The 26,057-nt window shown below is 40.2% G+C and overlaps 1 protein-coding gene across 3 annotated transcripts in view; it reads left to right on the top strand.

Annotated features, from left to right (window-relative positions):
- The window catches only part of LOC113178324 (cytochrome P450 2J2-like), a 54,751-nt gene that overhangs the window by 13,005 nt on the left and 15,689 nt on the right, over nt 1-26,057 (top strand). The window contains exons 2-6 of one of the 3 annotated variants that reach the window (XM_077803713.1): nt 3,841-4,003; nt 13,464-13,613; nt 14,015-14,175; nt 16,892-17,068; nt 19,225-19,366. In XM_077803713.1, the coding sequence (XP_077659839.1) occupies nt 3,841-4,003; nt 13,464-13,613; nt 14,015-14,175; nt 16,892-17,068; nt 19,225-19,366 (793 nt within the window). Of the gene's footprint in view, nt 1-3,840; nt 4,004-12,731; nt 12,775-13,463; nt 13,614-14,014; nt 14,176-16,891; nt 17,069-19,224; nt 19,367-26,057 lie in introns of those variants that run through there. The other 2 variants (XM_077803715.1, XM_077803714.1) reach the window with 2 other exon arrangements.

The raw sequence follows: 26,057 nt of genomic DNA, 5'->3' as shown, positions 1-26,057 counted from the left end.
CCTGACCTCTCCCGACCCTTCACCCTCTATGAATATGAGAAACAGGGACAAAGTCTGGGCTTTCTGGGTCAGGAATATGGCCCCACATTTGCACCAGTGGCCTACCTATCCAACCTCACCGTCAGGGCTGGCCCCCATGCCTCAGAGCCCTAGCAGCAGCCCATGACCTCCAGAAAGAAGCACACAAGCTTACCTTTGGCTCCCTGCTAACCATCTCATCTCCTCACCATCTAAAGGATTTCCTCACTTACAAGGGGCTACAGTCACTTCCTCCTTCCAGGGTTCTATCCCTCTTTGTCTCTCCTTGAAAATCCCTCCATCTCTTTTCAGCCCTGCTCTCCATTAAACCCTGCCTCCCTCCTCCCATCTTCTCCCCCGCAAGATCCCATCCACAAATGCTGGAAGGTACAATTTTACCCTGCCCTACCACCTGTTCTCTTCAGACTCCCTCTGGTTCTCAGATGGTAGCTCCTTTATACACAAAGGGGTTAAAGTGGCAGGGTATGCTGTCATTTCCATCTCATCCATCATAGAGGCAAAACCTTTCCCACCCAATACCACCAACCAACAAGCTGAATTCATAGCTGCCATAAGAGCATTCGAGCTAGCGGAGGGAAAAGCCCTCTCCCTATATAATACGACTTCCATATCCTGATCTCCCACGCAGCCATTTGGGAAGAAAGGGGGTATTGACCACCAGAGGGAGAGCAGTCATTAATTCCACATTTATTTCTGGTCTACTACAAGCCTCCAGGCTGCCTTCCTAACTGGGAATAATCCATTGCAAGGCCCACCAAACTGACTCCTCCCTTACTACTATGGGGAATCCCAAGGCCAATCAAGCGGCTTGATCAGCCGCCCTCCAGAGCTTTACCTCCTCTCGGCTACTCTTCGTTACCACCGGGGATCGGCCCAAAGATCCCCAACAACTCTTCCAGTTTCTTTACTCTCTATTCCATTCTAGTCCACAGGGTCTCACTACTTTCCTTCACTCCTTTTTCACCCTTTCCCCACGTGATAAAACCCTCCTACAACAGATCACTTCCACTTGTTAGATCTGCCAGAGAACCAATAAAACCTAAACTTTTCCCTTCTCATCAGGCCCACGGTCATATACTTTTTGGGGGATGGGTTAAAGCCTTTCCCACTTCTAACAAACGGGCCTCTTTTGAGGCCACTTCTATCCAATCAGACAATGGCCCAGAATTCACCTCGAAGATAACTCAGGGACTGGCTCATGCGCTATCACTCCCTTGGCATTTCCATTGCCCTTGCCACCCCCAGGCTTCTGGAAAGGTTGAAAGGACCAATTGGTCCCTTAAAGAGACCCTCACCAAGCTCACCATGGATTTAAGCCTGGACAGGGTAAAGGTGCTCCCTTGGCTTTATTGCACATTAGGACCTTGCCAAAGAAGCCTTCTAATCTCTCACCTTTCGAAGTCATGTATGGCCATCCCCTCGTTCCTCCCATATTGCCTACAGATGCCCTGCCCCTCCTCTTCCATCTATGCTCTGAACTCTGGCGCTATCAAGACTGGCTCCTTCCTGACCCCAGTCTCTTTCAAAACCCTACCTCCTTAACACCTGGTCAACTAGTTTACTATTGCCCACCGGGGTAAAAGCCCCCTCTAAAACCAAAATGGGAGGGTGCTGCTCAGGTGATTATGTGCACTCCCTTGGTGGCCAAACTCAAGCTATCTAATAACCAACTTACCCAGTGGATTTATATTTCCAGGCTTAAGCCCAGCGCTCCTACCCCTTCATCAGGAGAGCCAAGATCGTCACCTGTCATTAAGTACTCTTGTCAATTCCCACCCCCCCTCATTTCTGGCCCCTCTTGGGTCTTCTCTTCTCCCTGTGTCTGGAGATTCAAAGCAAGTGACCCTAAGGGCCCCCTCCAGCCAGACCCCCTTCTCCTCCTCACAGACCCCCTACTTGCTTGGATCTGGCTGGTAGTGGGACCATTGTGTGTTGTCCTTCTAACAAACAACTTAGGTGTCCAGAGCATGGTGACCCCTGAATAAGTGTGATCATAAGAGACCACTTCATCAGTTGCCTTCTGGGCCTAAGGAGGAATATGTGTGTTTTGTTTACCGTCCCAGTTTCGTAAGAATTTCAAATGTCAGTATTTAAGCTTGAGGTGTTTCACATAAAACCTGGAGAGATCTGACTGCTCTCAAAGGGGAATCTGGTAACAATGGGCCATCATCCTCCCATGGCCGCCTTCATTCAGTGTGGGAGAAGCTGCCTTCTTTATTTCAAAGCCCGTACTTTCTTGGATGTGACTAGGGAAAGCTGGGAACAGTGATAAGTGAGAGAAGCAAGCTGGTTTGGAAAGCTGGGATATTTCAAGAAAGGTAAAGAGAGAAGCAAGCTGGTTTCAGAGACACCCAGGTAGGAGAGAGTTTGAAGAGCAGCCTTAATAGAGAGGGGGAGGGAGCTAGATTGGACTAGGAATGAAGAGTGGAATTGAGGGTGTTAGGGGCAGGACAGGCTGGTGTGCAGGGCATGGCAAACAAAATTAGCTGCAGGATGTCCTGGCTTCTCAAACCCTCTGTCTTCCCCCGAGAAGAGCCATCCAATGGTGAGCCCTGCTGGCTCACATGATCCTTACCCACCAATCAGACTAGCCCTGCTGGCTCACATGATCTTACCCACCAATCAGAAAGCACCTCATGCCAACTGTCAAACTGTTCAACCTTTAAACTGACATAACTGGCAAACCACCCCCGGCTCTATAAATATGCAGAGCTGTTCTTCAATAAACGGGCATTTTCTCCAGCTACAACAAATCTTGTTCAATCTTTCACAATCCCATGTTAATGTCGGCACTTGGGTCAATTGGTGGTCAGAAGTACCTTAGTGCGCCTGCACTAAAAAAGGAATCTTCCTCCCTAGATAAATGGAGGTACTTTTAGGAGATACTTTTAGCCATAATTCATAGCTTCAGGTCAACATCAAAGGACCCTATCAAGAGTTAGTCTCATTAATTCTTTTCTCTTGACATATTTCTTGATTAGCTCCTTTTGTTTCTGTTTTTTTTCCCTACAAATTATCACACTTTTCTTTCTTCTTTACTTTTGAAATAGTTTAAAGAAGACACTAACATAAGTTAAAGAACACCTGTGACCTTGCCTGCATTTTACTGCTCATTGCCAGCTACAACCTAACAAAAGAAAAAAAAAATTTAACTTTCTAAATTCCATATTTGCTACACCAGACTTACATTAAACATACCCAACATAAAACTGAAAGACAAAATAATATAATATGAAGACACAAAAAATGTATATAGGAAAAACAAAATCTTAAGGGCTATTTAATATCTTTAGATAGAGAAAGATTATTTATATAAATTAATAAAAGTTGTTAAAATTCTAAATTAAAACCCACTAAACTGAAAATGGATACTGATAACCCATAAAATCATATTTTAAAACAACAAGATTTCCTCTCCCCATAAGAAAAAGAAAAAAGAAAAAAAAAACATATCCAGCAAATTTTCAAATGTGCTGCATTTTCTGCTTTCACTAAACTCTAGGATGCCTCAGGTTAGGAACCTTGTTTATTTTATGCCTTCTTTTAGTGACACATGGTAGATACTCACTCTATTCATACTGGTTGAATATATGAATATATGTTCATAAGGAAACTTCCAATCCCTCCGTGAACTAAATTTGAGTTTAGTTGAGGAGAAAAAGTTCAAACTCTTCCTATCAGACCAAGGTGTGTGTCCACACACACGCTTCCCTCAATGTGAGCCCTTTAGCTTCACACATGCCTGTGTCCCCAGACACACAGACAAGTGCATGTTCAACTGTGACTATAACTGTTTTTCAGTTGGTGAAGAAATATGGGAATGTTCTTAGCCTGGATTTTGGTAACCTGTCTTCAGTGCTCATAACTGGACTGCCCTTAATCAAAGAAGTTCTTTCCCAGACAGACCAGTCCTTCGTGCACCGCCCTGTAACGCCTCTCCGAGAACGTATCTTTAGGAAAAATGGTAAGTTTATTGATGACTGTAAGGTGTGCATTTGAAATGCTATGGTCTCTTCACCATGCCTCTATACCTATAATTTTCTGACACTCCCAGAAATTAACCTCATTATGAAATGCCTGCCCTTATAAGAAGCCAAATGCCCACATTTCCTGGTTGAAAACATCTCCTTTTAAAGATTTGTCTTGATGGGTCCTGATAGAGATTTTGGAGAAACCACATGTTCTGCACAAACTCTGGATGCTTTGATAATGAAGTAACCATATCATCTATTTATAGCAGAGGAGGAGGCAGTGTGTGAAAAAGCTTCAGACCTAATCTTGAAAGAACTCTGCCATTTCAAGATTTGATAGAAGATGGGTGCCGGGGATCCCAACAGCCAGCAGCAGGACCCTGGAGATCCAGGCCGACTGACTCGTGCGGCCTGCCCCGAGGCTACAGAAGGCGTGGCGCCGCAGAGAAGTGATTAATTAGCAAGCAGGGAGATTAGAGACTGCCATTAGGTGGAATCCCGCCAGCCAAGCCCACACTGATCCTTGGGCTGAGCACAGGATCTCAGAAGGGGAAGGAAGCGGTACAATCCCATCCCCCACAGCGGACACTCCACCGAGGCAGTCAGCGGCCACCATCCGGTAAAGCGGAAGGATACACCGCCACTCTCCCACAGAGTGCAGCATCAAAACAGGTTTGTGTCAATCAGCTCACCCCCCAGACATCGGGAATTCGCATAAAATCTCTCCTAGGCTTGCCGGGAGAGGGAGTATCAAGCTGAGCCTCCATAAAGACTAGGGGGAAACTAGAGACACCTGACTTCCAATCCCTCCTCCCAGTAGCAGCCAAAACGAAACCTGGCTAGCCAGCGCTGGGGGAGGAGCAAGCAGAAAAAATCAAAGTGATCTTCCTTCCTGTGGAGCACAGATAACTCAAGGAGAATAGGAAGATGGCAGCGAAGGGAGTGCATCATCCCAGGGCGCCGCGTCACTAAGTGGGAGAAAGACGATGCAAAACAGCTGAAGGATATCTTTGGGAAGTTCCAGTGAAATTGAGGTGCTCCAGGATCTAGTGGACAGATTTCTATCGTGAGAAGTTCGGCTCTGAGAGCTCCATTTCCCCGCACGGAGGGTCGCATAGCCTGACAGGCTGGAGTCTGTGGCGCGTGCCGGGGAGCGGCAGGGTGCCGGAGCGGGGGAACAGCGATACGGATCCGGGGGGCTCCCGCTAGTGGTACATCGGAGCCCTTAGTGCTGAGTTCCGGCTTTGAAACAGAGGAGAGAAGCGGCCCAGTTTGGTTCCAGACACCGGTCGGACCACAGTGGAGGACAGCCATTTTGGAGAGATGATGTAATCATCCCCGTGTTCTACTGATCTCAGCCCATTCAACTACGGAACAGGTGATATCAGGCTGGTATTTGCCTGCGTCTAGCAGACAGATTTCTTGCTCAGGCTCGGGGCGGGGGTTCTTGTGGAGAATACTCCTAGAGGCGCGTGCTGGGCAAGGCATGCGCCGGGCACTGAGCAGCTGGTTTCTGGTTCCCGGGGCTAACCTGGCCCAGGTCTGAGGAAACTGCGGAGACTGCCATTGGAGGCCAGCTCCAAGTGGAGCGTGCGCTGAGCTTGGGGCGACTGGGTTCTGACTCCCGGAACAGTTTTGGCCTGGGGCTGGTGAACCCGTGGGGTCGCTCCCTGGAGCCAGCTCCCAGCGGAGAGTGTATCAGGATCGGAGAGGCAGGGTTCCGGCTACCTAAGATGCTTTGGCCCAAGGCTAGGGAACCGGCAGTGACTGTTTCTCAATCAGGGTCCGGCGGGGTGCTGGAGGGGCAGAGTGGAGCTTTCACCTGCGCCCAGAGCAGGCCAAGTGACCCGCCGGCATGGTACCATGACACCCCAAACGCAGCTGGGGCTGAAGAGAGCAGCCGCCCACGCCTAGAATAGGACCAGCGATTCCGCGGCGCGGTAGCCAAGTAACCTCATTTGGAGTAGAGGCTGTGCAGAGCTGACATCCGAGCAAGCAGGGCAGGCAGACCTGCCGCCAACTGGCAAGACAGGCCAGGTAGCTTGCCAGCGTGGTGGACACGTAACACTGAGGCAGTCGCGTCACACTGGTTGGAGTGGGGGTGGAGCAGGGTCGCCGCCCGGGTCCGGAGGGGGCTCAGCGACCCGTTGGAGAGGTAGTCAGGTACCCCCATTGGGAGTGGGGGCTGTGCAGAACTACGACCCACCGGCCTAGAGGTCTGCCAGCACGGTAGACTCGTCACACCAATTGGAGTGGGGGCCCAGCAGAGCCACCACCCACATCCAGATCAGGACCAACGACCCCAGGGCATGGTAGTTACGTTACCACAATTGGAGTGGGAGCAGAGCAAAGCCACCACCCGTGCCCGCAGTGGGGGCAGACCTGCGACCGATCAGCGGGGTAGACAGACCACCATAATTAGAGGAGGAGCACAGCCAATACCCGCCCTGCAAGGGAGACTTCCCAACTATACAAGAGCAACATAAAGAAATAGGGGGTAAATTTCAAAAACACAACAGTTGCACCAAGCAGAAAGAAACGCGAGCAGTATGAAAAGACAAGGAAAGAATGGACCACAAGCAATGCAGGTCAACTCAACTTTAGAAGAGGTAATAGCTGCAACAGATGGAATGTCAGATAAAGAGATCAGGATTTATATGCTTCAGATGATCTGGAGTCTCAAGGAAGACATGAGACAGCAAAATCAGACAATGAAAGATCACATTGACAAACAAATCCAGGAAGTAAAAGATCAATTTCACAGGGAGATAGAGGTAATAAAAAACAAACAAATAGAAATTCTAGAAATGCAGGAAACAATAAACCAACTTAAAAACTCAATTGAGAATACTACCAGCAGAGTAGATCACTTAGAAGAGAGAACATCAGACAATGAAGACAAAGTATTTCAACTGGAAAAGAACATAGACAGCTCAGCAAGTCTGCTAAGAAACCATGAGCAGAACATCCAAGAATTATGGGATAATATCAAAAGACCAAATTTAAGAGTCATTGGGATACAGGAAGGCACAGAGCTCCAAACCAAAGGAATAAAAAGTCTATTCAGTGAAATAATACGAGAAAACTTCCCAGACTTGAAGAATGAGACAGATTCCCAAATCCTAGAAGCCTACAGGACGCCGAATGTGCAAAATCATAAGAGATCCACACCTAGACACATTATAATGAAAATGTCCAACATACAGAATAAGGAGAGAATTTTAAAAGCTGCAAGAGAAAGAAAGCAGATTACATTTAGGGGTAAACCAATCAGGATAACAGCTGATCTCTCAACACAGACTCTGAAAGCTAGAAGATCCTGGAATAACATATTTCAAACACTGAAAGAAAATGGGTTCCAACCAAGAATCGTGTATCCGGCGAAATTAAGCTTCAGATTAGAAGATGAAATTAAAACCTTCCACGATAAACAAAAGTTAAAAGAATTCGCAGCTAGAAAACCATCTCTTCAAAAAATCCTTGGCAAAACATTACAGGAAGAGGAAATGGAAAATAACATTGAAAACCAACAATGGGAGGTAGGACAGTAAAGGGGGGAAAGTAGTCAAAGAGGATAACAAATCAGGTTTAGTAACATCAATAAACAAATATGGATAGAAGAACAAACCATATCTCAATAATAACCCTAAATGTTAATTGCTTAAACTCACCAATTAAGAGACACAGGCTAGTAGAATGGATCACAAAACAAGACCCAACAATATGCTGTCTACAGGAGACGCATCTGATAGGAAAAGATATTCATAGACTGAAGGTGAAAGGTTGGGAAAAATCATATCACTCATATGGACTGCGGAAACAAGCAGGAGTGTCCATACTCATATCTACTAAAATAGATTTCAAGCCAAAGTTAATCAAAAGGGACAAAGAAGGACACTTCATACTGCTCAAGGGAACCATACACCAACAAGACATAACAATCATAAATATATATGCCCCAAATAATGGTGCAGCTGTGTTCATCAAGCAAACTCTTCTCAAGTTCAAGAGTCTAATAGACCACCATACAATAATCATGGGAGACTTCAACACACCTCTCTCACCACTGGACAGATCTTCCAAACAAAAGTTAAATAAGGAAACTATAGAACTCAATAACACAATTAACAACCTAGACTTAATTGACATATATAGACTATACCACCCAACATCAAGTAGTTACACTTTTTTCTCAGCAGCACATGGAACCTTCTCAAAAATAGACCATATATTATGTCACAGGGCAACTCTTAGACAATATAAAGGGGTAGAGATAATACCATGCATCTTATCTGATCATAATGGAATGAAACTGAAAATCAATGATACAAGAAGGAAGGAAAAATCAAGCATCACTTGGAGAATGAACAATAGGTTGCTGAGTGATCAATGGGTTTTAGAAGACATTAAGGAGGAAATTAAAAACTTCCTGGAGTTAAATGAAAACACAGACACAACATATCGGAATCTATGGGACACATTGAAAGCAGTTCTAAGAGGAAAATTCATTGCTTGGAGTTCATTCCTCAAAAAAAGAAAAAACCAACAAATAAATGATCTCATACTTCATCTCAAAATCCTAGAAAAAGAAGAGCAAAACAACAGCAAAAGAAGTAGAAGGCAAGAAATAATTAAAATCAGAGCTGAAATTAATGAAATTGAAACAAAAGAAACAATTGAAAAAATTGACAAAACTAAAAGCTGATTCTTTGAAAAAATAAATAAAATTGACAGACCCTTAGCCATGCTAACGAAGAGAAGAAGAGAGAGAACCCAAATTACTAGCATACGGGATGAAAAATGCAATATCACAACAGACACTTCAGAAATACAGAAGATAATCAGAAATTATTTTGAATCCTTATACTCCAATAAAATAGAAGATAGTGAAGGCATAGATAAATTCCTTAAGTCTTATGATCTGCCCAGATTGAGTCAGGAGGATATTGACAACCTAAACAGACCAATAACAATAGAGGAAATAGAAGAAACCATCAAAAGACTACCAACTAAGAAAAGCCCAGGACCGGATGGGTATACAGCAGAGTTTTACAAAACCTTTAAAGAGGAACTAACACCAATACTTTTCAAGCTATTTCAGGAAATAGAAAAAGAGGGAGAACTTCTAAATTCATTCTATGAGGCCAACATCACCTTGATTCCGAAACCAGACAAAGACACTTCAAAGAAAGAAAACTACAGACCAATATCTCTAATGAACCTTGACGCAAAAATCCTCAACAAAATTCTGGCGAATCGGATTCAAATACATATCAAAAAAATTATACACCATGATCAAGTAGGATTCATCCCTGGGATGCAAGGCTGGTTCAATATACGGAAAATAATAAATGTTATTCACCACATCAATAGACTTAAAAATAAAAACCATATGATCATCTCAATAGATGCAGAAAAAGCATTCGACAAAGTACAGCATCCCCTTATGTTCAAAACTCTAGAAAAATTAGGGATAACAGGATCATACCTCAACATTGTAAAAGCAATCTATGATAAGCCACAGGCCAGCATCATTCTGAATGGAGAAAAATTGAAGGCATTCCCTCTAAGATCTGGTACAAGACAGGGATGCCCTCTCTCACCACTTCTGTTCAACATAGTCCTCGAAACACTGGCCAGAGCAATTAGACAGACGAAAGAAATTAAAGGCATAAAAATAGGAAAAGAAGAACTTAAATTATCACTGTTTGCAGATGATATGATTCTATACCTAGCAGACGCAAAAGGGTCTACAAAGAAGCTATTAGAGCTAATAAATGAATTCAGCAAAGTGGCAGGATATAAAATCAACACACATAAATCAAAGGCATTTTTGTATATCAGCGACAAATCCTCTGAAACGGAAATGAGGAAAACTACTCCGTTCACAATATCCCCCCCAAAAATAAAATACTTGGGAATCAACCTAACAAAAGGGGTGAAAGATTTATACAATGAAAATTACAGAACACTAAAGAAAGATATAGAAGAAGACCTTAGAAGATGGAAAAATATACCCTGCTCATGGATAGGCAGAACCAACATCATCAAAATGGCGATATTACCAAAAGTTCTCTATAAGTTCAATGCAATGCCAATCAAAATCCCAACAGCATTTCTTGTAGAAATAGATAAAAGAATCATGAAATTCATATGGAATAATAAAAGACCCAGAATAGCAAAAACAATGCTAAGCAGGAAGTGTGAATCGGGCAGTATAGCGATTCCAGACTTCAAACTATACTACAGAGCAATAGTTACAAAAACAGCATGGTACTGGTACCAAAACAGGCGGGTGGACCAATGGTACAGAATAGAGGACACAGTAACCAATCCACAAAACTACAACTATCTTATATTTGATAAAGGGGCTAAAAGCAGGCAATGGAGGAAGGATAGCATCTTCAACAAATGGTGCTGGGAAAACTGGAAATCCATTTGCATCAAAAAGAAGCTGAATCCCTATCTCTCACCATGCACAAAAGTTAACTCAAAATGGATCAAGGAGCTTGATATTACATCAGAGACACGGCATCTGATAGAAAAAAAAGTTGGTTATGATCTACATACTGTGGGATCGGGCCCCAAATTCCTCAATAGGACACCCATAGCGCAAGAGTTAACAACTAGAATCAACAAATGGGACTTACTCAAACTAAAAAGTTTTTTCTCAGCAAAAGAAACAATAAGAGAGATAAACAGGGAGCCTACATCCTGGGAACAAATCTTTACTCCACACACTTCAGATAGAGCCCTAATAACCAGAATATACAAAGAACTCAAAAAATTAGACAATAAGATTACAAATAACCCAATCAATAAATGGGCCAAGGACCTGAACAGACACTTCTCAGAGGAGGACATGCAATCAATCAATAAGTACATGAAAAAATGCTCACCATCTCTAGCAGTCAGAGAAATGCAAATCAAAACTACCCTAAGATACCATCTCACTCCAGTAAGATTGGCAGCCATTAGGAAGTCAAACAACAATAAGTGCTGGAGAGGATGCGGGGAAAAGGGCACTCTTGTTCATTGCTGGTGGGACTGCAAATTGGTGCAGCCAATTTGGAAAGCAGTATGGAGATTTCTCGGAAAGCTGGGAATGGAACCACCATTTGACCTAGCTCTTATTCTCTTATTCCCCTTCTCGGTCTATTCCCTAAAGACCTAATAAGAGCATGCTACAGGGACACTGCTACATCGATGTTCATAGCAGCACAATTCACGATAGCAAGATTGTGGAATCAGCCTAGATGCCCTTCAATAGATGAATGGATAAAAAAAAATGTGGCATTTATACACAATGGAGTATTACTCTGCATTAAAAAATGACAAAATCATAGAATTTGGAGGGAAATGGATGGCATTAGAGCAGATTATGCTAAGTGAAGCTAGTCAATCTTTTAAAAACAAATACCAAATGACCCCTTTGATATAAGGGGAGTAAACAAGGACAGGGTAGGGACGAAGAGCTTGAGAAGAAGTTGTACATTAAACAAGGATGAGAGGTGGGAGGGAAAGGGATTGAGAAGGGAAATCGCATGGAAATGGAAGGCGATCCTCAGGGTTATACATAAGGACATATAAGAGGAAAGGAGGGGTAAGACAAGATAATACAAGTCGAAGAAATGATTTACAGTAGAAGGGGTAGAGAGAGAAAAGGGGAGGGGAAGGGAGGGGAGGGGAGGGGAGGGGAGGGGGGATAGTAGAGAATAGGACAGACAGCAGAATACATCAGACACTAGAAAGGCAATTTGTCAATCAATGGAAGGGTAACTGATGTGATTCAGCAATCTGTATATGGGGTATAATTGGGAGTTCATAACCCACTTGAATCAAATTGTGAAATATGATGTATTAAGAACTATGTAATGTTTTGAACGACCAACAATAAAAAAAAATAAAATAAATAAATAAATAAATAAATAAATTAAAAAAAAAGATTTGATAGAAGATGAAACAGAAAAAGATATAAGAAGTTTCTTGAAGGGTATTAAGAAGAAAATATGGAAGCGTATACCCTGGACTCCACCAGAAATGAGTGTGCAATTAAATAAGCATCTCATGCTGCTAAAAGATCAAGTGAAATGAGGTTGAAAAATAGTCCTGGACTGACGGCAAGGATGGACATTTCATTAGGTTGGTGAAGCTGTGATGGCAAAACCAGACCTGGTTGTGAACTTAATTATAAAAATGTTATGCTAAGAGGGGCTGAGGCTGTGGCTCAGAATGTGTGAGGCACTGGGTTCAATTCTCAGCACTACGTATAAGTAAATGAATAAAATAATAAAGGTCTACACATCTAAAATATATTTTTTAAAATGTTATGGTAAGAAAACTATGACTGGGGAAGGGTCAGTTGCTCTCCCCTCTCTCAGCCTTTCTCTTGGAAGCCTAATTCACCATGGGTTGATTAACCTTTTGAATTGTAAATAACTGCCCTAGGGATCTGACTACCCCCTATCAAAAGAGCCCTTTTTTCCTACCTGTTTCTGTGAGCATGTTAGAAACCCTGCACAGGTCCTTTAGCAGAGTAGATTAGGAAAAATTTTAAGAGAAAAAAGCCCCAATGATAGGATAGGTCTAAGAAGACATGAAATCATGAATAAATGTTATGAGAAACTGTGGATCAGGGCTCAGAATTTGGAGTTTTGTTTTCCTCTGGACACACCAACATAAAATAGAGTTTGGAGTTCTCCTCTCTGAGTATTGCTTGCTGCTTCTCCACCAGTCTTGTTTCCCACAACAGAGCCAAAGCCAGGTATCACAAGAAGTTGAGGAGTAGCCATGGGGAAGTGGAAGGGCGCATGGCATTGCCTGTATAGTGAAATGGATGGTGGTCTTTTGCACACAACAGGATGTTTTTGCCCCTTCTCCTATGCTGTTCTTTCTGTGTGGAATACTCACTGGTCTCTTGCTTTGTTGAATGATTCCTTCATCTTTTAAGGTCACACTTCCTTTCTTTGCCTTCTAATAATTATGGACTTTGACTTATCTCTGAGTGCATTCTTGGTACTTAGCTTGCCATAACTACTGAACTGTACTTATGTGGCTACTGATTAAAGCATGAGTTTTAGAATCAGGGAGACTTGAATTTGAGAACCTGGTTAACTGATTACTATATGACCTTGCAAAATTGACTTTATCCCTTATTCCCATTCAGAAAAATTCAGGGGAGGGCAGAGGAGGGGAGGGCAATAATTGTATCTAACCCATAGAGCTTCTATGAGTGTTAAATTACTAATACATAAAAACACTAAAGTACCTGATGTTGTAAGTAATCAATAAATGTTAGCCATTGTGTTCATTACTTTAGGTCTTATTTCTCTGAATAATATTCAGGTGTCTTAATGTCCCTCCTCTTTTCCATCTGATACACATTTCCATACAATTTGCCAGATATTTGCATAGTAGAATCAGAATACCATAATATTGGCTTTTTTCCCCTAGGATTGATCATGTCTAATGGCCAAATATGGAAGGAACAAAGAAGGTTCACTCTGACAACATTAAGGAACTTTGGTTTAGGAAGGAAGAGCCTGGAGGAACGTATCCAGGAGGAGGCCTACCACCTTGTTGAGGCAATCAAAGAGGAGAATGGTGAGCATTTCACAAGAGCATTACAGGAGCCTGTGGCCTATGCATTCACTGGATAGATACTTTTTAAGTGCCTAAATGCTTGCCCTATGACCAGCACTGTCCTAGGCTCTGAGGATACAATAGGAAACAAATACCAAGACACTTCTTTCAAGGAGTGCTAGAATTCAGTGCGCAAAGACAAGCATTAAACATATAATGGTATTTAAGTCCTGGTTATCAGTTCAACCCTCCTGGCATTGACTGTATCCTTGCTGTGTCACAGACCCCATATAGGGGGCTGTGGCCAGCACCTCCTCTAGGATTCTCTAGTAGGTATATCTGTGTCAGCTAGAATAGACTCCTGTAGAAAACAGGAAGAAACCAATGATTTTGAAGAACTCTCTACCTTTCTCTACCTCCAGGACAGCCTTTCAACCCTCACTTCAAGATCAACAATGCAGTTTCAAACATCATTTGCTCTATCACCTTTGGGGAGCGCTTTGAGTACCAGAATGCTCAGTTCCAGGAGCTGCTGAAGTTACTGGATGAGGTCACGTTTCTGGAAGCTTCGAGATTCTGTCAAGTAAGCAGTCATCTTCTATATGCTGGTTAAGGCCATTGGGGCTGATCTCGTATACACATAGATTCTTCTTCTTTTTGTTTTTTAATTGAAATGTAACATTTTAAAATTAATTTAACAAAAATTTATTTGATTTATTTGAAATCAGCTTTTTGGCTTTAGTGTCTTTAATAATGTTGAAAATTTACTAAATGCAAGAAACATTTCTAAGATTCCTGCAGAGTTCAAAATTATACAAGACACACACTTACGCACCTATGTTGTTCTTTTTCAAGAGAACACATTGCCATTGCCCTTGCCTTTGAATCTCTCCTGTCCATGTTACTTCCAAAATATCCATTTCCTTCCTGCCTCAAGCACCCTTCTGAGTGCAGTTTCTCTCCTGGTGTGTTGTTTTAAGATTCGCCTGATTTGGTTGCTTTTCTTTTTCTTCTTCTTCTTCTTCTTTTTTTTTTTTTTAATGCAGACTAGCTTTGCCTTGTATTGAATGTGCCCCTGTTTGTTAATCTATTTGCTATTTTTGAACAAATTTGAGCATTTTCCAACTTTCATATTATGAATAGAGCTGCAACCAATATTCTTTTACTAGTGTTCATGTGGACACACTCACTCATTTGTCTTGAATATGTATCTGGGCATAAAAGATAACTAAAGATTTCACACTATTTACATAACCATCAGCACTTGATACTATATATATATATATATATATATATATATATATATATATATAGTATATATATATATATACTATATATATGGATACTATATATATATATATATATATATATATAGTATACAGTATATACTATATAGTATATTCTACTTCTCTAGGCCCTTATATTTTAGATGTTTTCTTTTTAAACAGCATAACAATGAATATAAATTTTGTACCCAATTCGACAATATTTTTCTTTTTATTGAAGCACTTAGTTTCTTTTTTCAAATTTATTGTCAAATGAAAACTAATTCATCTCTTTATGGCTTCTATTTTTCTTCTGTTTTGACTCATTATTATTAAATATATTTTACTTTTTCCTATATTCATTTAGAAGATTAAGATTTTTTCTATTTCTTTAGTCTTTGCCTTAAAATTTTTAATATTATTATATTACTCATTACCCTAAAATTTTTAATAAGCACAATTAACTGCCTGCATCTGAGATTAATATCTTTGTGCTCTGCCGAAATAATACATGATCTTCAGAACACACCTCTTGTCACTCCTTTAGGTCACTGTCATCATGTATTTTAGTTTGTTCTTTTTTTAACTGGAGAGTACATGATCATTATTGTTTCATGCAATGTCTGCTTATATTTACCTATATATTTATCAGTTTCTATTTTTATCATCCTATCTTGGATTTAAAGCCCCCTCCTGTATTTCATTTAGTGGAGATCAATTGATGGTAAATTCTTTTGGATTCAAAAAGATCTTTACACTGTGATTTCCTCTATCTTGGTCTTGAGATTTCTATCAAGAGAATGACCATGAGCCAAGACAACCCTTTCCTAGGAGAACCCTGACCAGCAGGAGAGTTAGGTTTAGGGCTGATCAGGTAAGACAAAGTATAGCAGGCTCATGAAATAAAAGAAGCAAGATACTACTCCTAAATCCTGAGAGTGAGAGGGCCCACAAAGACAGATGGGAGCTCTGGGAATGGGAGGGTCTCAACCAGTGGGTGGAGAGATAGAGAGAGAGACAGAGACAGAACCTGTGAGACCAAGCCTTCATTAAAGGCCTTGGTGGTCTCTCAAGCTTTCCTGGGGGTGGTCAATTGCTAGCTTAAAGAAAACACTCTTAGGCTCTAGATGGAAGCATTTTAAATGACTCCAGTATTAACCATTATGTTTATTTCATGGTCAGCAGCTATGGGATGTGTTGCCATGGGACCAGTGATATGAAGAATAAGCAAAATGTATTATTATCACAAAGGAAGGAGAAGTTTAACTAGGCCAAAGGCTGTGGTAAAATGAGGTTTTATGTGACTCATGTCAAATTGAATGAGTGCCAAGGCAGCAAGTGTATTAAACAAACTTATGATACTTTATTTTTCTTAAATTAAATATTTAAAGAAGTTTGACTCTTTTCTCTTTATATACTCAAAATATTATTTCAGCATCCTCTAGGTTTGCACTGGTGCCAGGGAGAGTCAGCTAGAAATGTGTTTGCTATTTCTTCAAAACTACTTTTTCCTTTTCTCTGGAAGCATTTTGTATGGATGCATTAATCCTCTGTGGTTGGACTGTCCAGTAGAAAGTGGCAGGGAGGGATAGAAAGGAGGTGGTGAGGTCGCAGGGACCAACTGTGTAGGGCTTATAGGCCAGAGAAATTATGCCAGACTTTATCAAGGATAGTGGAAAGCCATTGGAGGATTGAAAGGTAAGGAATCCAACTGTTAAATGATACTCTAGCAGCTCTGTGAAAAATAGTCTGGGAACAGGGTTAAGAGTGGAATAAGGAAATTGCTGAAAGCTATGGCAGCATTTGGGTAGGAGAACAGTGGTGGTTTCTTGTGGGATGGCAAGTACTTGGACTGATGAAAAGTGTGTGGAGGGTTGAATGCCTACCAGACTGGCTAGAGAGAAAGGAGAAGACAAGGATGACTCCTCAGCTTAAGCATAAGCAAATAAAAGAGATGGAAAGAGAAGACTGTCCCCAAAAGTGCAAAAGTGGCCCCATGCTGTCTCCATGATCATTCTGTTTTTTTGCCATTAGCTCTACAATGTCTTTCCATGGATAATGAAATTCCTCCCTGGACCTCATCAAACTGTCTTCAGGAACTGGGAAAAGCTGAAATTGTTTGTTTCTCATGAAGTTGAAAAACACAGGAAAGACTGGAATCCTGATGAGTCAAGAGACTTTATCGATGCTTACCTCAAGGAAATTGTGAAGGTGAGGAAAACGAATTTGTCTCCTTTGATTTTTTTTCTTAAAGAACAAATAACTGTATATTAGTTTCCAATAGCAGCTATAAGAAGTTACCACAAATTCAGTGGCTTAAGATGGTACAGATGTGTTGTTTGTTTTCTTACTGTTCTGAATGCTAAAAGTCCAGTTCTGAATGACAGAAGTCAAACTGCAGTTTCACTGGGCTAAAGTCAAGGTGTTGGCCAGCTTAGATCCTATGTAGTCTCTAAGACTTGTTTTCCATGGCTTGCCCAGCTTCCAGAGGCTTTGGTTTGTGCTTCCTTCCTGCATGTTTAGCACCAGGGTAGCATCATCTCTCCTCTCTTGTCTCCCTGCTTCTATCTTTACACTTTCTCTCTCTGACTTTGATCTTCTTCTCTCCATCGTGTAAGGGTAATACAGGACAATATTCCTAACTCAAAACCCTTAGGTTAAATCACATCTGCAAAGTCCCTTTTGCTATATGTTGTCATCTTTTGGGATCATGATTCAATCATGGTTCAATAATGGTTCAATGATGGTTCAATTTTATATGGATGCATTAATCCTTGATTAATCCCTGGGGTATCATTTAATCTTAACCCTATTCCACTCTTAACCCTATTCCCAGCCTATTTTCCACAGAGCTGCTGGGGTATCATTTAACAGTTTGATTCCTTACCTTTCAATCCTTCAATGGCTTTCCACTATCCTTGATAAAATCTGGCATAATTTCTCTGGCCTATAAGCCCTACACAGTTGGTCCCTGTGACCTCATCATAGGTGAGTAAAAATTACTCAGGATGATGACGCACTTTGAAATAAAGACAGAAGTTTAATGGCGTTTGGTTTTAGGCCCTGAAAATGCCCCAATACTCCCTTTTCATCCCCATCACCTTCCCCTACCTGTACCTGAAGGAGCTATATACACAAGGGAAAAGAGAAATTGAGCTTCAAAGCTCTGTTTTAGATGATCTGGCCAGTAACCTACTCCTCCTCTCAGCTGTCTCTGCAGAGAATACAAGTAAAGCTGAACTGGATACCAGATTTTAACCTTAAGGTCTGAGTGGGGCTCCTACTCCCTCCTCTTCTCACCCACTTTCCAACTTTTCTGACAAGAATCAGGAAAAAAACCCTAAGTGGATACAGGCCTTGAACGTGGTGGTCCTGTGGCTAATGTACATCACTGAATCAATGTTATAATCTTTGACTAATCAGATCATGTATTCCTATATCTGGAGGGGGCAGAATGGTGAATTTCTTTCCATCTTAGCTCTTATTTCACCTTATTGGGAAAATATTCATAAAATTAATATTAATTTTAATTTTGGAATTAAAATTTGAATGCCTGCCAGAGTGGCTAGAGAGAAAGGAAAAGTCAAGGATGACTCCTCAGCTTAAGCATAAACAAATAAAAGAGATGTACCCCATCTCTTCCGTAGAGGAGGAGACTTTATCTGCTAGATGGTGTACAGGTGTGTGACCATTGACATTAACAGCAATGTTGAAAAACAAGCTTTCAAGAAGAAGGTAGAAAAGATGATGGAGTGTTATAAGGAACAGTTGATGGAATCTATGAGGTTTAAACTACAAAAGCCGAATGTCAAGATATGATAAATGTGCAATTCAGTTTATACTTTCTGGTATCGGCACAAACATTCATTGAGTATTTGCTATATCCCTTTTGCATACCACATAATTATTATGCCATCTTAAGGCATGCTTCTTACTCCCATTTGATAAAGCAGGAAACGGAAGTACAGAGATGTTAAATAACTTATCCTAGGTCATATAGCTAATAAGTGATCTAATGAGTGATGGGGTTGATATTGGAAGCCAAGTCTGTCTCATTCATAGCCATTCTCTTTCCACTGTACTAATAGCTTCTCTTGAATTACAGGCATAAAAAATGTGGTTGTTTTGATTTTTATCCACTACTATCTAAAAAGTTTCCAGCACTTCCAGGTACCTACCCCTTCTCTCAGGCCCCATTGCAGACAATGTTAATGATACTGCGGCCCTCTAAGGAGGGACTTTCCCCTTAGGAGAAAGTCATTTCTTCTGAGGACTTTTCCTTCCAATTCTTTCCTTTGAATGAAACCCCAGTGTTTTTTGGCAACCACAAGTCCTCTGAATAAATCAACAAATAACTGTCCTTCTAGTACACAGACAAGAATGCTTCAAGTTTCGATGAAGAGAACCTCATCTGCAGTACCCTGGACCTCTTCTTTGCTGGAACTGAGACAACTTCTACAACACTGCGCTGGGGTCTGCTTTACATGGCCCTCTACCCAGAAGTCCAAGGTGAGAATGGCAGCTAGTGTGCCTGGCCCAGGACACATGGTGCCTCCTGGCCACATGGCTCAGGGTTGAGGAGAAGCTGGCTGGGTGAGCAGGGAAAGATAGAAATCGCTGGGAGGTGGTTCAGTCTTGAGCATGCACACATTTGTTACTTTTTAGAGAGGAATATGAGGAGTACAGGTAGGATAAGTGTTAAACTCCATGTGTGCATGAAGCTCTAGGTCTAGGGGAAAACAATGAGGCCAACTGATTTTGTAATGGGGTCCAGCAAAGAGTTACAATGTCATATGTGTATTTATTCTTCCATTCTTTTTTTTTATTGGTTGTTCAAAACATTACAAAGCTCTTGACATATCATATTTCATACATTATATTCAAGGGGGTTATGAACTCCCATTTTTACCCCAAATAAAGATTGCAGAATCACATCGGTTACACATCCACACTTTTATATGATGCCATATTAATGACTATTGTATTCTGCTACCTTTCCTATCCTCTACTATCCCCCTCCCCTCCCCTCTCATCTTCTCTCTCTACCCCATGTACTGTAATTCATTTCTCTCCTTGTTTTTTTCCCCATTCCCCTCACAACTTCTTATATGTAATTTTGTATAACAATGAGGGTCTCCTTACATTTCCATTCCCTTTTCTCTCCCTTTCCCTCCCACCTCCTGTGTCTCTTTAATGTTAATCTTTTCCTCCTGCTTTTCCTCCCTACTCTGTTCTTAGTTGCTCTCATTATATCAAAGAAGACATTTGGCATTTGTTTTTTAGGGATTGGCTTGCTTCACTTAGTATAATCTGCTCTAATACCATCCATTTCCCTGCAAATTCCATGATTTTGTCATTTTTTAGTGCTGCTTAATACTCCATTGTGTATAAATGCCATATTTTTTTATCCTTTCATCTATTGAAGGGCATCTGGGTTGGTTCCACAGTCTAGCTATTGTGAATTGTGCTGCTATGAACATCCATGTGGCAGTATCCCTGTAGTACGCTCTTTTAAGGTCTTCAGGAAATAGTCCGAGAAGGGCAATAGCTGGGTCACATGGTGGTTCCATTCCCAGCTTTCCCAGGAATCTCCATACTGCTTTCCAAATTGGCCGCACCAATTTGCAGTCCCACTAGCAATGTACAAGAGTACCCTTTTCCCCACATCCTCGCCAGCACTTGTTGTTGTTTGACTTCATAATGACTGCCAATCTTACTGGAGTGAGATGGTATCTTAGGGTGGTTTTGATTTGCATTTCTCTGACTGCTAGAGATGGTGAGCATTTTTTCATGTACTTGTTGATTGATTGTATGTCCTCCTCTGAGAAGTGTCTGTTCAGGTCTTTGGCCCATTTGTTGATTGGGTTATTTGTTTTCTTATTGTTTAATTTTTTGAGTTCTTTGTATACCCTGGATATTAGGGCTCTATCTGAATTATGAGGAGTAAAAATTTGTTCCCAGGATGTAGTCTCCCTATTTACCTCTCTTATTGTTTCTCTTGCTGAGAAAAAACTTTTTAATTTGAGTAAGTCCCATTTGTTTATTCTTGTTATTAACTCTTGTGCTAAGGGCATCCTATTAAGGAATTTGGGGCCCGACCCAACAATATGTAGATCGGAGCCAACCTTTTCTTCTATCAGACACAGAGTCTCTGATTTGATATCAAGCTCTTTGATCCATTTTGAGTTAACTTTTGTGCATGGCGAGAGAAAGGGATTCAGTTTCATTTTGTTGCATATGGATTTCCAATTTTCCAGCACAATTTGTTGAAGATACTATCCTTCCTCCATTGCATGCTTTTAGCCCCTTTATCAAATATAAGAAAGTTGTAATTTTGTGGATTGGTCTCTGTGTCCTCTATTCTGTACCATTGTTCCACCCACCTGTTTTGGTACCAGTACCATGCTGTTTTTGTTACTATTGCTCTGTAGTATAGTTTGAAATCTGGTATCACTATACCACCTGATTCACACTTCCTGCTTAGAATTGCTTTTGCTATTCTGGGTCTTTTGTTTTTCCATATGAATTTCATAATTGCTTTATCTATTTCTACAAGAAATGTCCTTGGGATTTTGATTGGCGCTGCATTAAACCTATAGAGAACTTGGGTAATATCGCCATTTTGATGATGTTAGTTCTTACTATCCATGAACAGGGTATATTTTTCCATCTACTAAGGTCTTCTTCTATTTCTCTCTTTAGGGTTCTGTAGTTTTCATTTTATAAATCTTTCACCTCTTTTGTTAGGTTGATTCCCAAGTATTTTATTTTATTTTTTTGAGGATATTGTGAATGAGGTGGTTGTCCTCATTTCCATTTCAGAAGTTTTGTCACTGATATACAGGAATGCCTTTGATTTATGGGTGTTGATTTTATATCCTGCCACTTTGCTGAATTCATTTATTAGTTCTAGTAGTTTCTTTGTAGACCCTTTTGGGTCTGTTAGAGATAGTATCATATCATTCTCAAATAGTGATAATTTAAGTTCTTCTTTTCCTATTTTATGCCTTTAATTTCTTTTGTCTGTCTAACTGCTCTGGCTAGTATTTCAAGAACTAAATTGAATAGAAGTGGTGAGAGAGGGCATCCCTGTCTTGTTCCAGATTTTAGAGGGAATGCCTTCAGTTTTTCTCCATTCAGAATGATGCTAGCCTGAGGCTTAGCATATATAGCTTTTACGATGTTGAGGTAAGTTCCTGTTATCCCTAGTTTTTCTAGTGTTTTGAACATAAAGGAATGTTGTACTTTGTCGAATGCTTTTTCTGCATCTATCGAGATGATCATGTGGTTCTTATCGTTAAGTCTATTGATGTAGTGAATAACATTTATTGATTTCCGTATATTGAACCAGCCTTGCATCCCAGGGATGAATCCTACTTGATCATGGTGCACAATTTTTTTTGATATGCTTTTGTATTCGATTCGCCAGGATTTTATTGAGGATTTTTGCATCTAAGTTCATTAGAGGTATTGGTCTCTAGTTTTCTTTCTTTGAAGTGTCTTTGTCTGGTTTCGGGATCATAGAATGAATTTGGAAGATCTCCTTCTTTTTCTATTTCTTGAAATAACTTGAAAAGTATTGGTATTAATTCTTCTTTGAAGGTTTTGTAAAACTCTGTTGTATCCATCCGGTCCAGGGCTTTTCTTAGTTGGTAGTCTTTTGATGGCTTCTTCTATTTCCTGCTTTGTTATAGGTCTGTTTAAATTGTGTGTATCTTCCTGACTCAATCTGGGCAAATCATATGACTTAAGAAATATTTCAATATCTTCACTATCTTCTATTTTATTGGAATATAGGGTTTCAAAATAATTTCTAATTATCTTCTGTATTTCTGAAGTGTCCGTTGTGATATTACCTTTTTCATCCCGTATGTTAGTAATTTGAGTTATCTCTCTTCTTCTCTTCGTTAGCATGGCTAAGGGTCTGTCGATCTTATTTATTTTTTCAAAGAACCAACTTTTAGTTTTATCAATTTTTTCAATTTTTTTTTGTTTCAATATCGTTGATTTCTGCTCTGATTTTAATTATTTCTTGCCTTCTACTACATTTGCTGTTGTTTTGCTCTTCCTTTTCTATGTTTTTGAGATGAAGTGTGAGTTCATTTATTTGTTGGTTTTTTCTTTAATTGAAGAATGAAATCCAGGCAATGAATTTTCCTCTTAAAACTGCTTTCATTGTGTCCCATAGATTTCGATATGTTGTGTCTGTATTTTCATTTATCTCTAAGAATTTTTTGATTTCCTCCTTTATTTCTTCTGTAACCCATTGATCATTCAGTAACATATTGTTCATTTTCCAGGTGATGCAGGATTTTTCCTTCCTTCTTTTATCATTGATTTCCAGTTTCATTCCATTATGATCAGATAAGATGCATGGTATTATCTCCACACCTTTATATTTACTAAGAGTTGCCCTATGGCATAATATATGGTCTATCTTTGAGAAGGATCCATGTGCTGCTGAGAAGAACGTGTGTCCACTTGATGATGGTTGATGTATTCTATATATGTCGGTTAAGTCTAGGTTATTGATTATGTTATTGAGTTCTATATTTTCTTTATTCAGCTTTTGTCTGGTGGATCTATCCAATGGAGAGAGCGGTGTGTTGAAGTCACCCATAATTATTGTGTTGTGGTCTATTTGATTCTTGAACTTGAGGAGAGTTTGTTTTATGAACATTGTAGCACCATTTTTTGGGGCATACATATTGATAATTGTTATGTCTTGTTGGTGAATGGTTCCTTTTAACAGTATATAGTGTCCTTCTTTATCCCTTTTGATTAACTTAGGTTTGAAGTTGATTTTATTCGATATGAGTATGGCCACTCCTGCTTGCTTCCGAGGACCATGTGAGTAGTATGATTTTACCCAACCTTTCACTTTCAATCTGTGTATGTCTTTTCCTATCATATGAGTCTCCTGAAGGCAGCATATTGTTGGATTTATTTTTTTAATCCAGTTTACTAGCCTTTGTCTCTTGATTGGTGAATTTAAGCCATTAACGTTTAGGTTATTATTAATATATTGTTTGTACTTCCAGTCATGCTTATTTATTTATTTATTTTAATATAGCTCGTTTTTCCTTTTTGGTTATTTTTTTTTCTTCCCTTTACCGAGTTACTTCCCACTGTTAGTTTTCGGTGCTGTTTTCCAATTCCTCTTCTTGTAGTGTTTTGCTCAAAATGCCTTGCAGTGCTGGTTTTCTGGCTGCAAATTCTTTTAACTTTTGTTTATCATGAATTATTTTAATTTCATTGTCAAATCTGAATCTTAATTTTGCTGTATACAGTATTCTTGGTTGGAATCCATTATTTTTCTGCGTTTGAAATACGATGTTCTAGGATCTTCTCGCTTTCAACATCTGTGATGAAAAATCAGATGTTAACCTAATTGGTTTACCCATGAATGTAATCTGCCTTCTTTCTCTCGTAGCTTTTAATATTCTCTCCTTGTTCTGTATGTTGGATATCTTCATAATTATGTGTCTTGGAGTTGGTCTATTATGGTTTTGTATGTTTGGGGTCCTGTAGGCTTCCAGGATTTGGCAATCCATTCCATCTTTCATATCTGGGAAGTTTTCTAGGATTATTTCATTCAATAGATTGTTCATTCCTTTGATTTGAACCTCTATACCTTCTTCTATCCCGATGACTCTCAAGTTTGTTTTTTTTTATGACATCCCATATCTCTTGGATAGATTGCTGGTGATTTCTTATCATCCTTTCTGTGTTGACTATATGCTTTTTGAGTTGATAAACTTTGTCTTCATTATCTAATGTTCTGACTTCTATTTGATCTAGTCTATTTGTAATATTCTCGTTTGAGTTTTTAATTTGGTTTATGGTTTCCTGTATTTCTAGGATTACTGTTTGATTATTTTTTAAATCTCTATCTCCTGGTAGAGCTCGTTCTTTGCCATTTGAATTTGCCTATGTAATTCATTTTCAAAGTATACTTTCATCATTTGGACTTGCTGTCTAATGTCTTCTCTAAGATTCCGTTCCATCTGAGTTAGGTATGCCTTGAGTTCTTTCTCTGTCCATTTTTCTGATGCCTCTAAGTTCTCCTGTGAATTTAATTGTCCTGCATTGTTTGTAATCCTTTTTTTCCCTTGTTTTTTCATGGTGCTCACGTTACTTTTCAACTCTGTTTGACTGCTGTGTTTCTGTTTTCTTCTTTAAATTTGTTTTGGTTTTTGTAGTTCCAATATCTCTCCTTTGTGTTGGGAGGCAATGTTTAGAGATGTTGGATTTAATTGTGATTTAAGGTAAATTCATTAGTTTCATTAAAGGCCTACAGAATTTGATGGCATGTATAGAATTGAGGTTTGAACTTAGGATTTTATGTTGAGGTCAGGCGATTTGATGGCATGGCGGTTAGTATATGTTAGCTTCTTTGGGGGGTTGCTCAAATGCAGGCGGATATTAACAAGAGAATAGACAGGAGTACTTGGGGGTATTTAAGGGCTTAGGCGGACTATGGACCGATTCGTAGTATTCATCTATTTGCATTTAGTAAGTTGTATGTAGTCTGGGTGGTCATGCTTAAGAGGAATGATGGGGAAAAGGTAAGGAAGCAAACCAAGAAAGAGAGAGGGAGAGAGGAAAGAAAGAGAAAAGAATAGAAAAGAACAAGAAATGATAATAAAAAAACAATAATAAAATGCAGTAAAATAAAAATTACATTAAAACAATAATAATATAATTATAGAAAAGAAAAATTAAAATTAAAAAGTTAAAAAAATTAATTAAAAAAAAAGAATAAAGGGACACTGTTAGGCTTCTATTTTCTTCGCTTCCAGTAGGTGGTGCTGTGCCTTCTGGGACAAGATTTTGCCCTCTGGCTGTAGGAAACAATCCGTGTGAGGCCGCTCCCTCCTCTGACCCCCCCAGCCCCCCCCCCTCTCAAAACCTGTTAGCTTAGGTTTATTCCTGGTTTCTAGTCCCCTGGCTTTTCCTGTCAGCCAGGCCTTTCCCAGTGTGATATCTCTCAGCAGTTCAAGCTACACTCTGGGCCTGCAGTTTCCTGGACGTGGAGTGCGGCTTTTGGGAACCGGCACCTTATTGTTTTGATTCACTTCGATAGCCCCTCCTCCGAGAGCTGGGGAGACAGGTTTCGTTTTCGCGGCTCGTGGGAGGGGGGAGTTGGGGTCAGGTGCCTTTACCTTTCCCCATGCCTCTGTTCGCGCTCCCAGAAAGC

The sequence above is a fragment of the Urocitellus parryii genome, chromosome 11 (genome assembly GCF_045843805.1).
Source record: "Urocitellus parryii isolate mUroPar1 chromosome 11, mUroPar1.hap1, whole genome shotgun sequence".
NCBI classification, from domain to species: Eukaryota; Metazoa; Chordata; class Mammalia; order Rodentia; family Sciuridae; genus Urocitellus; species Urocitellus parryii.
This window is presented reverse-complemented; position numbering and strand designations above follow the sequence as displayed.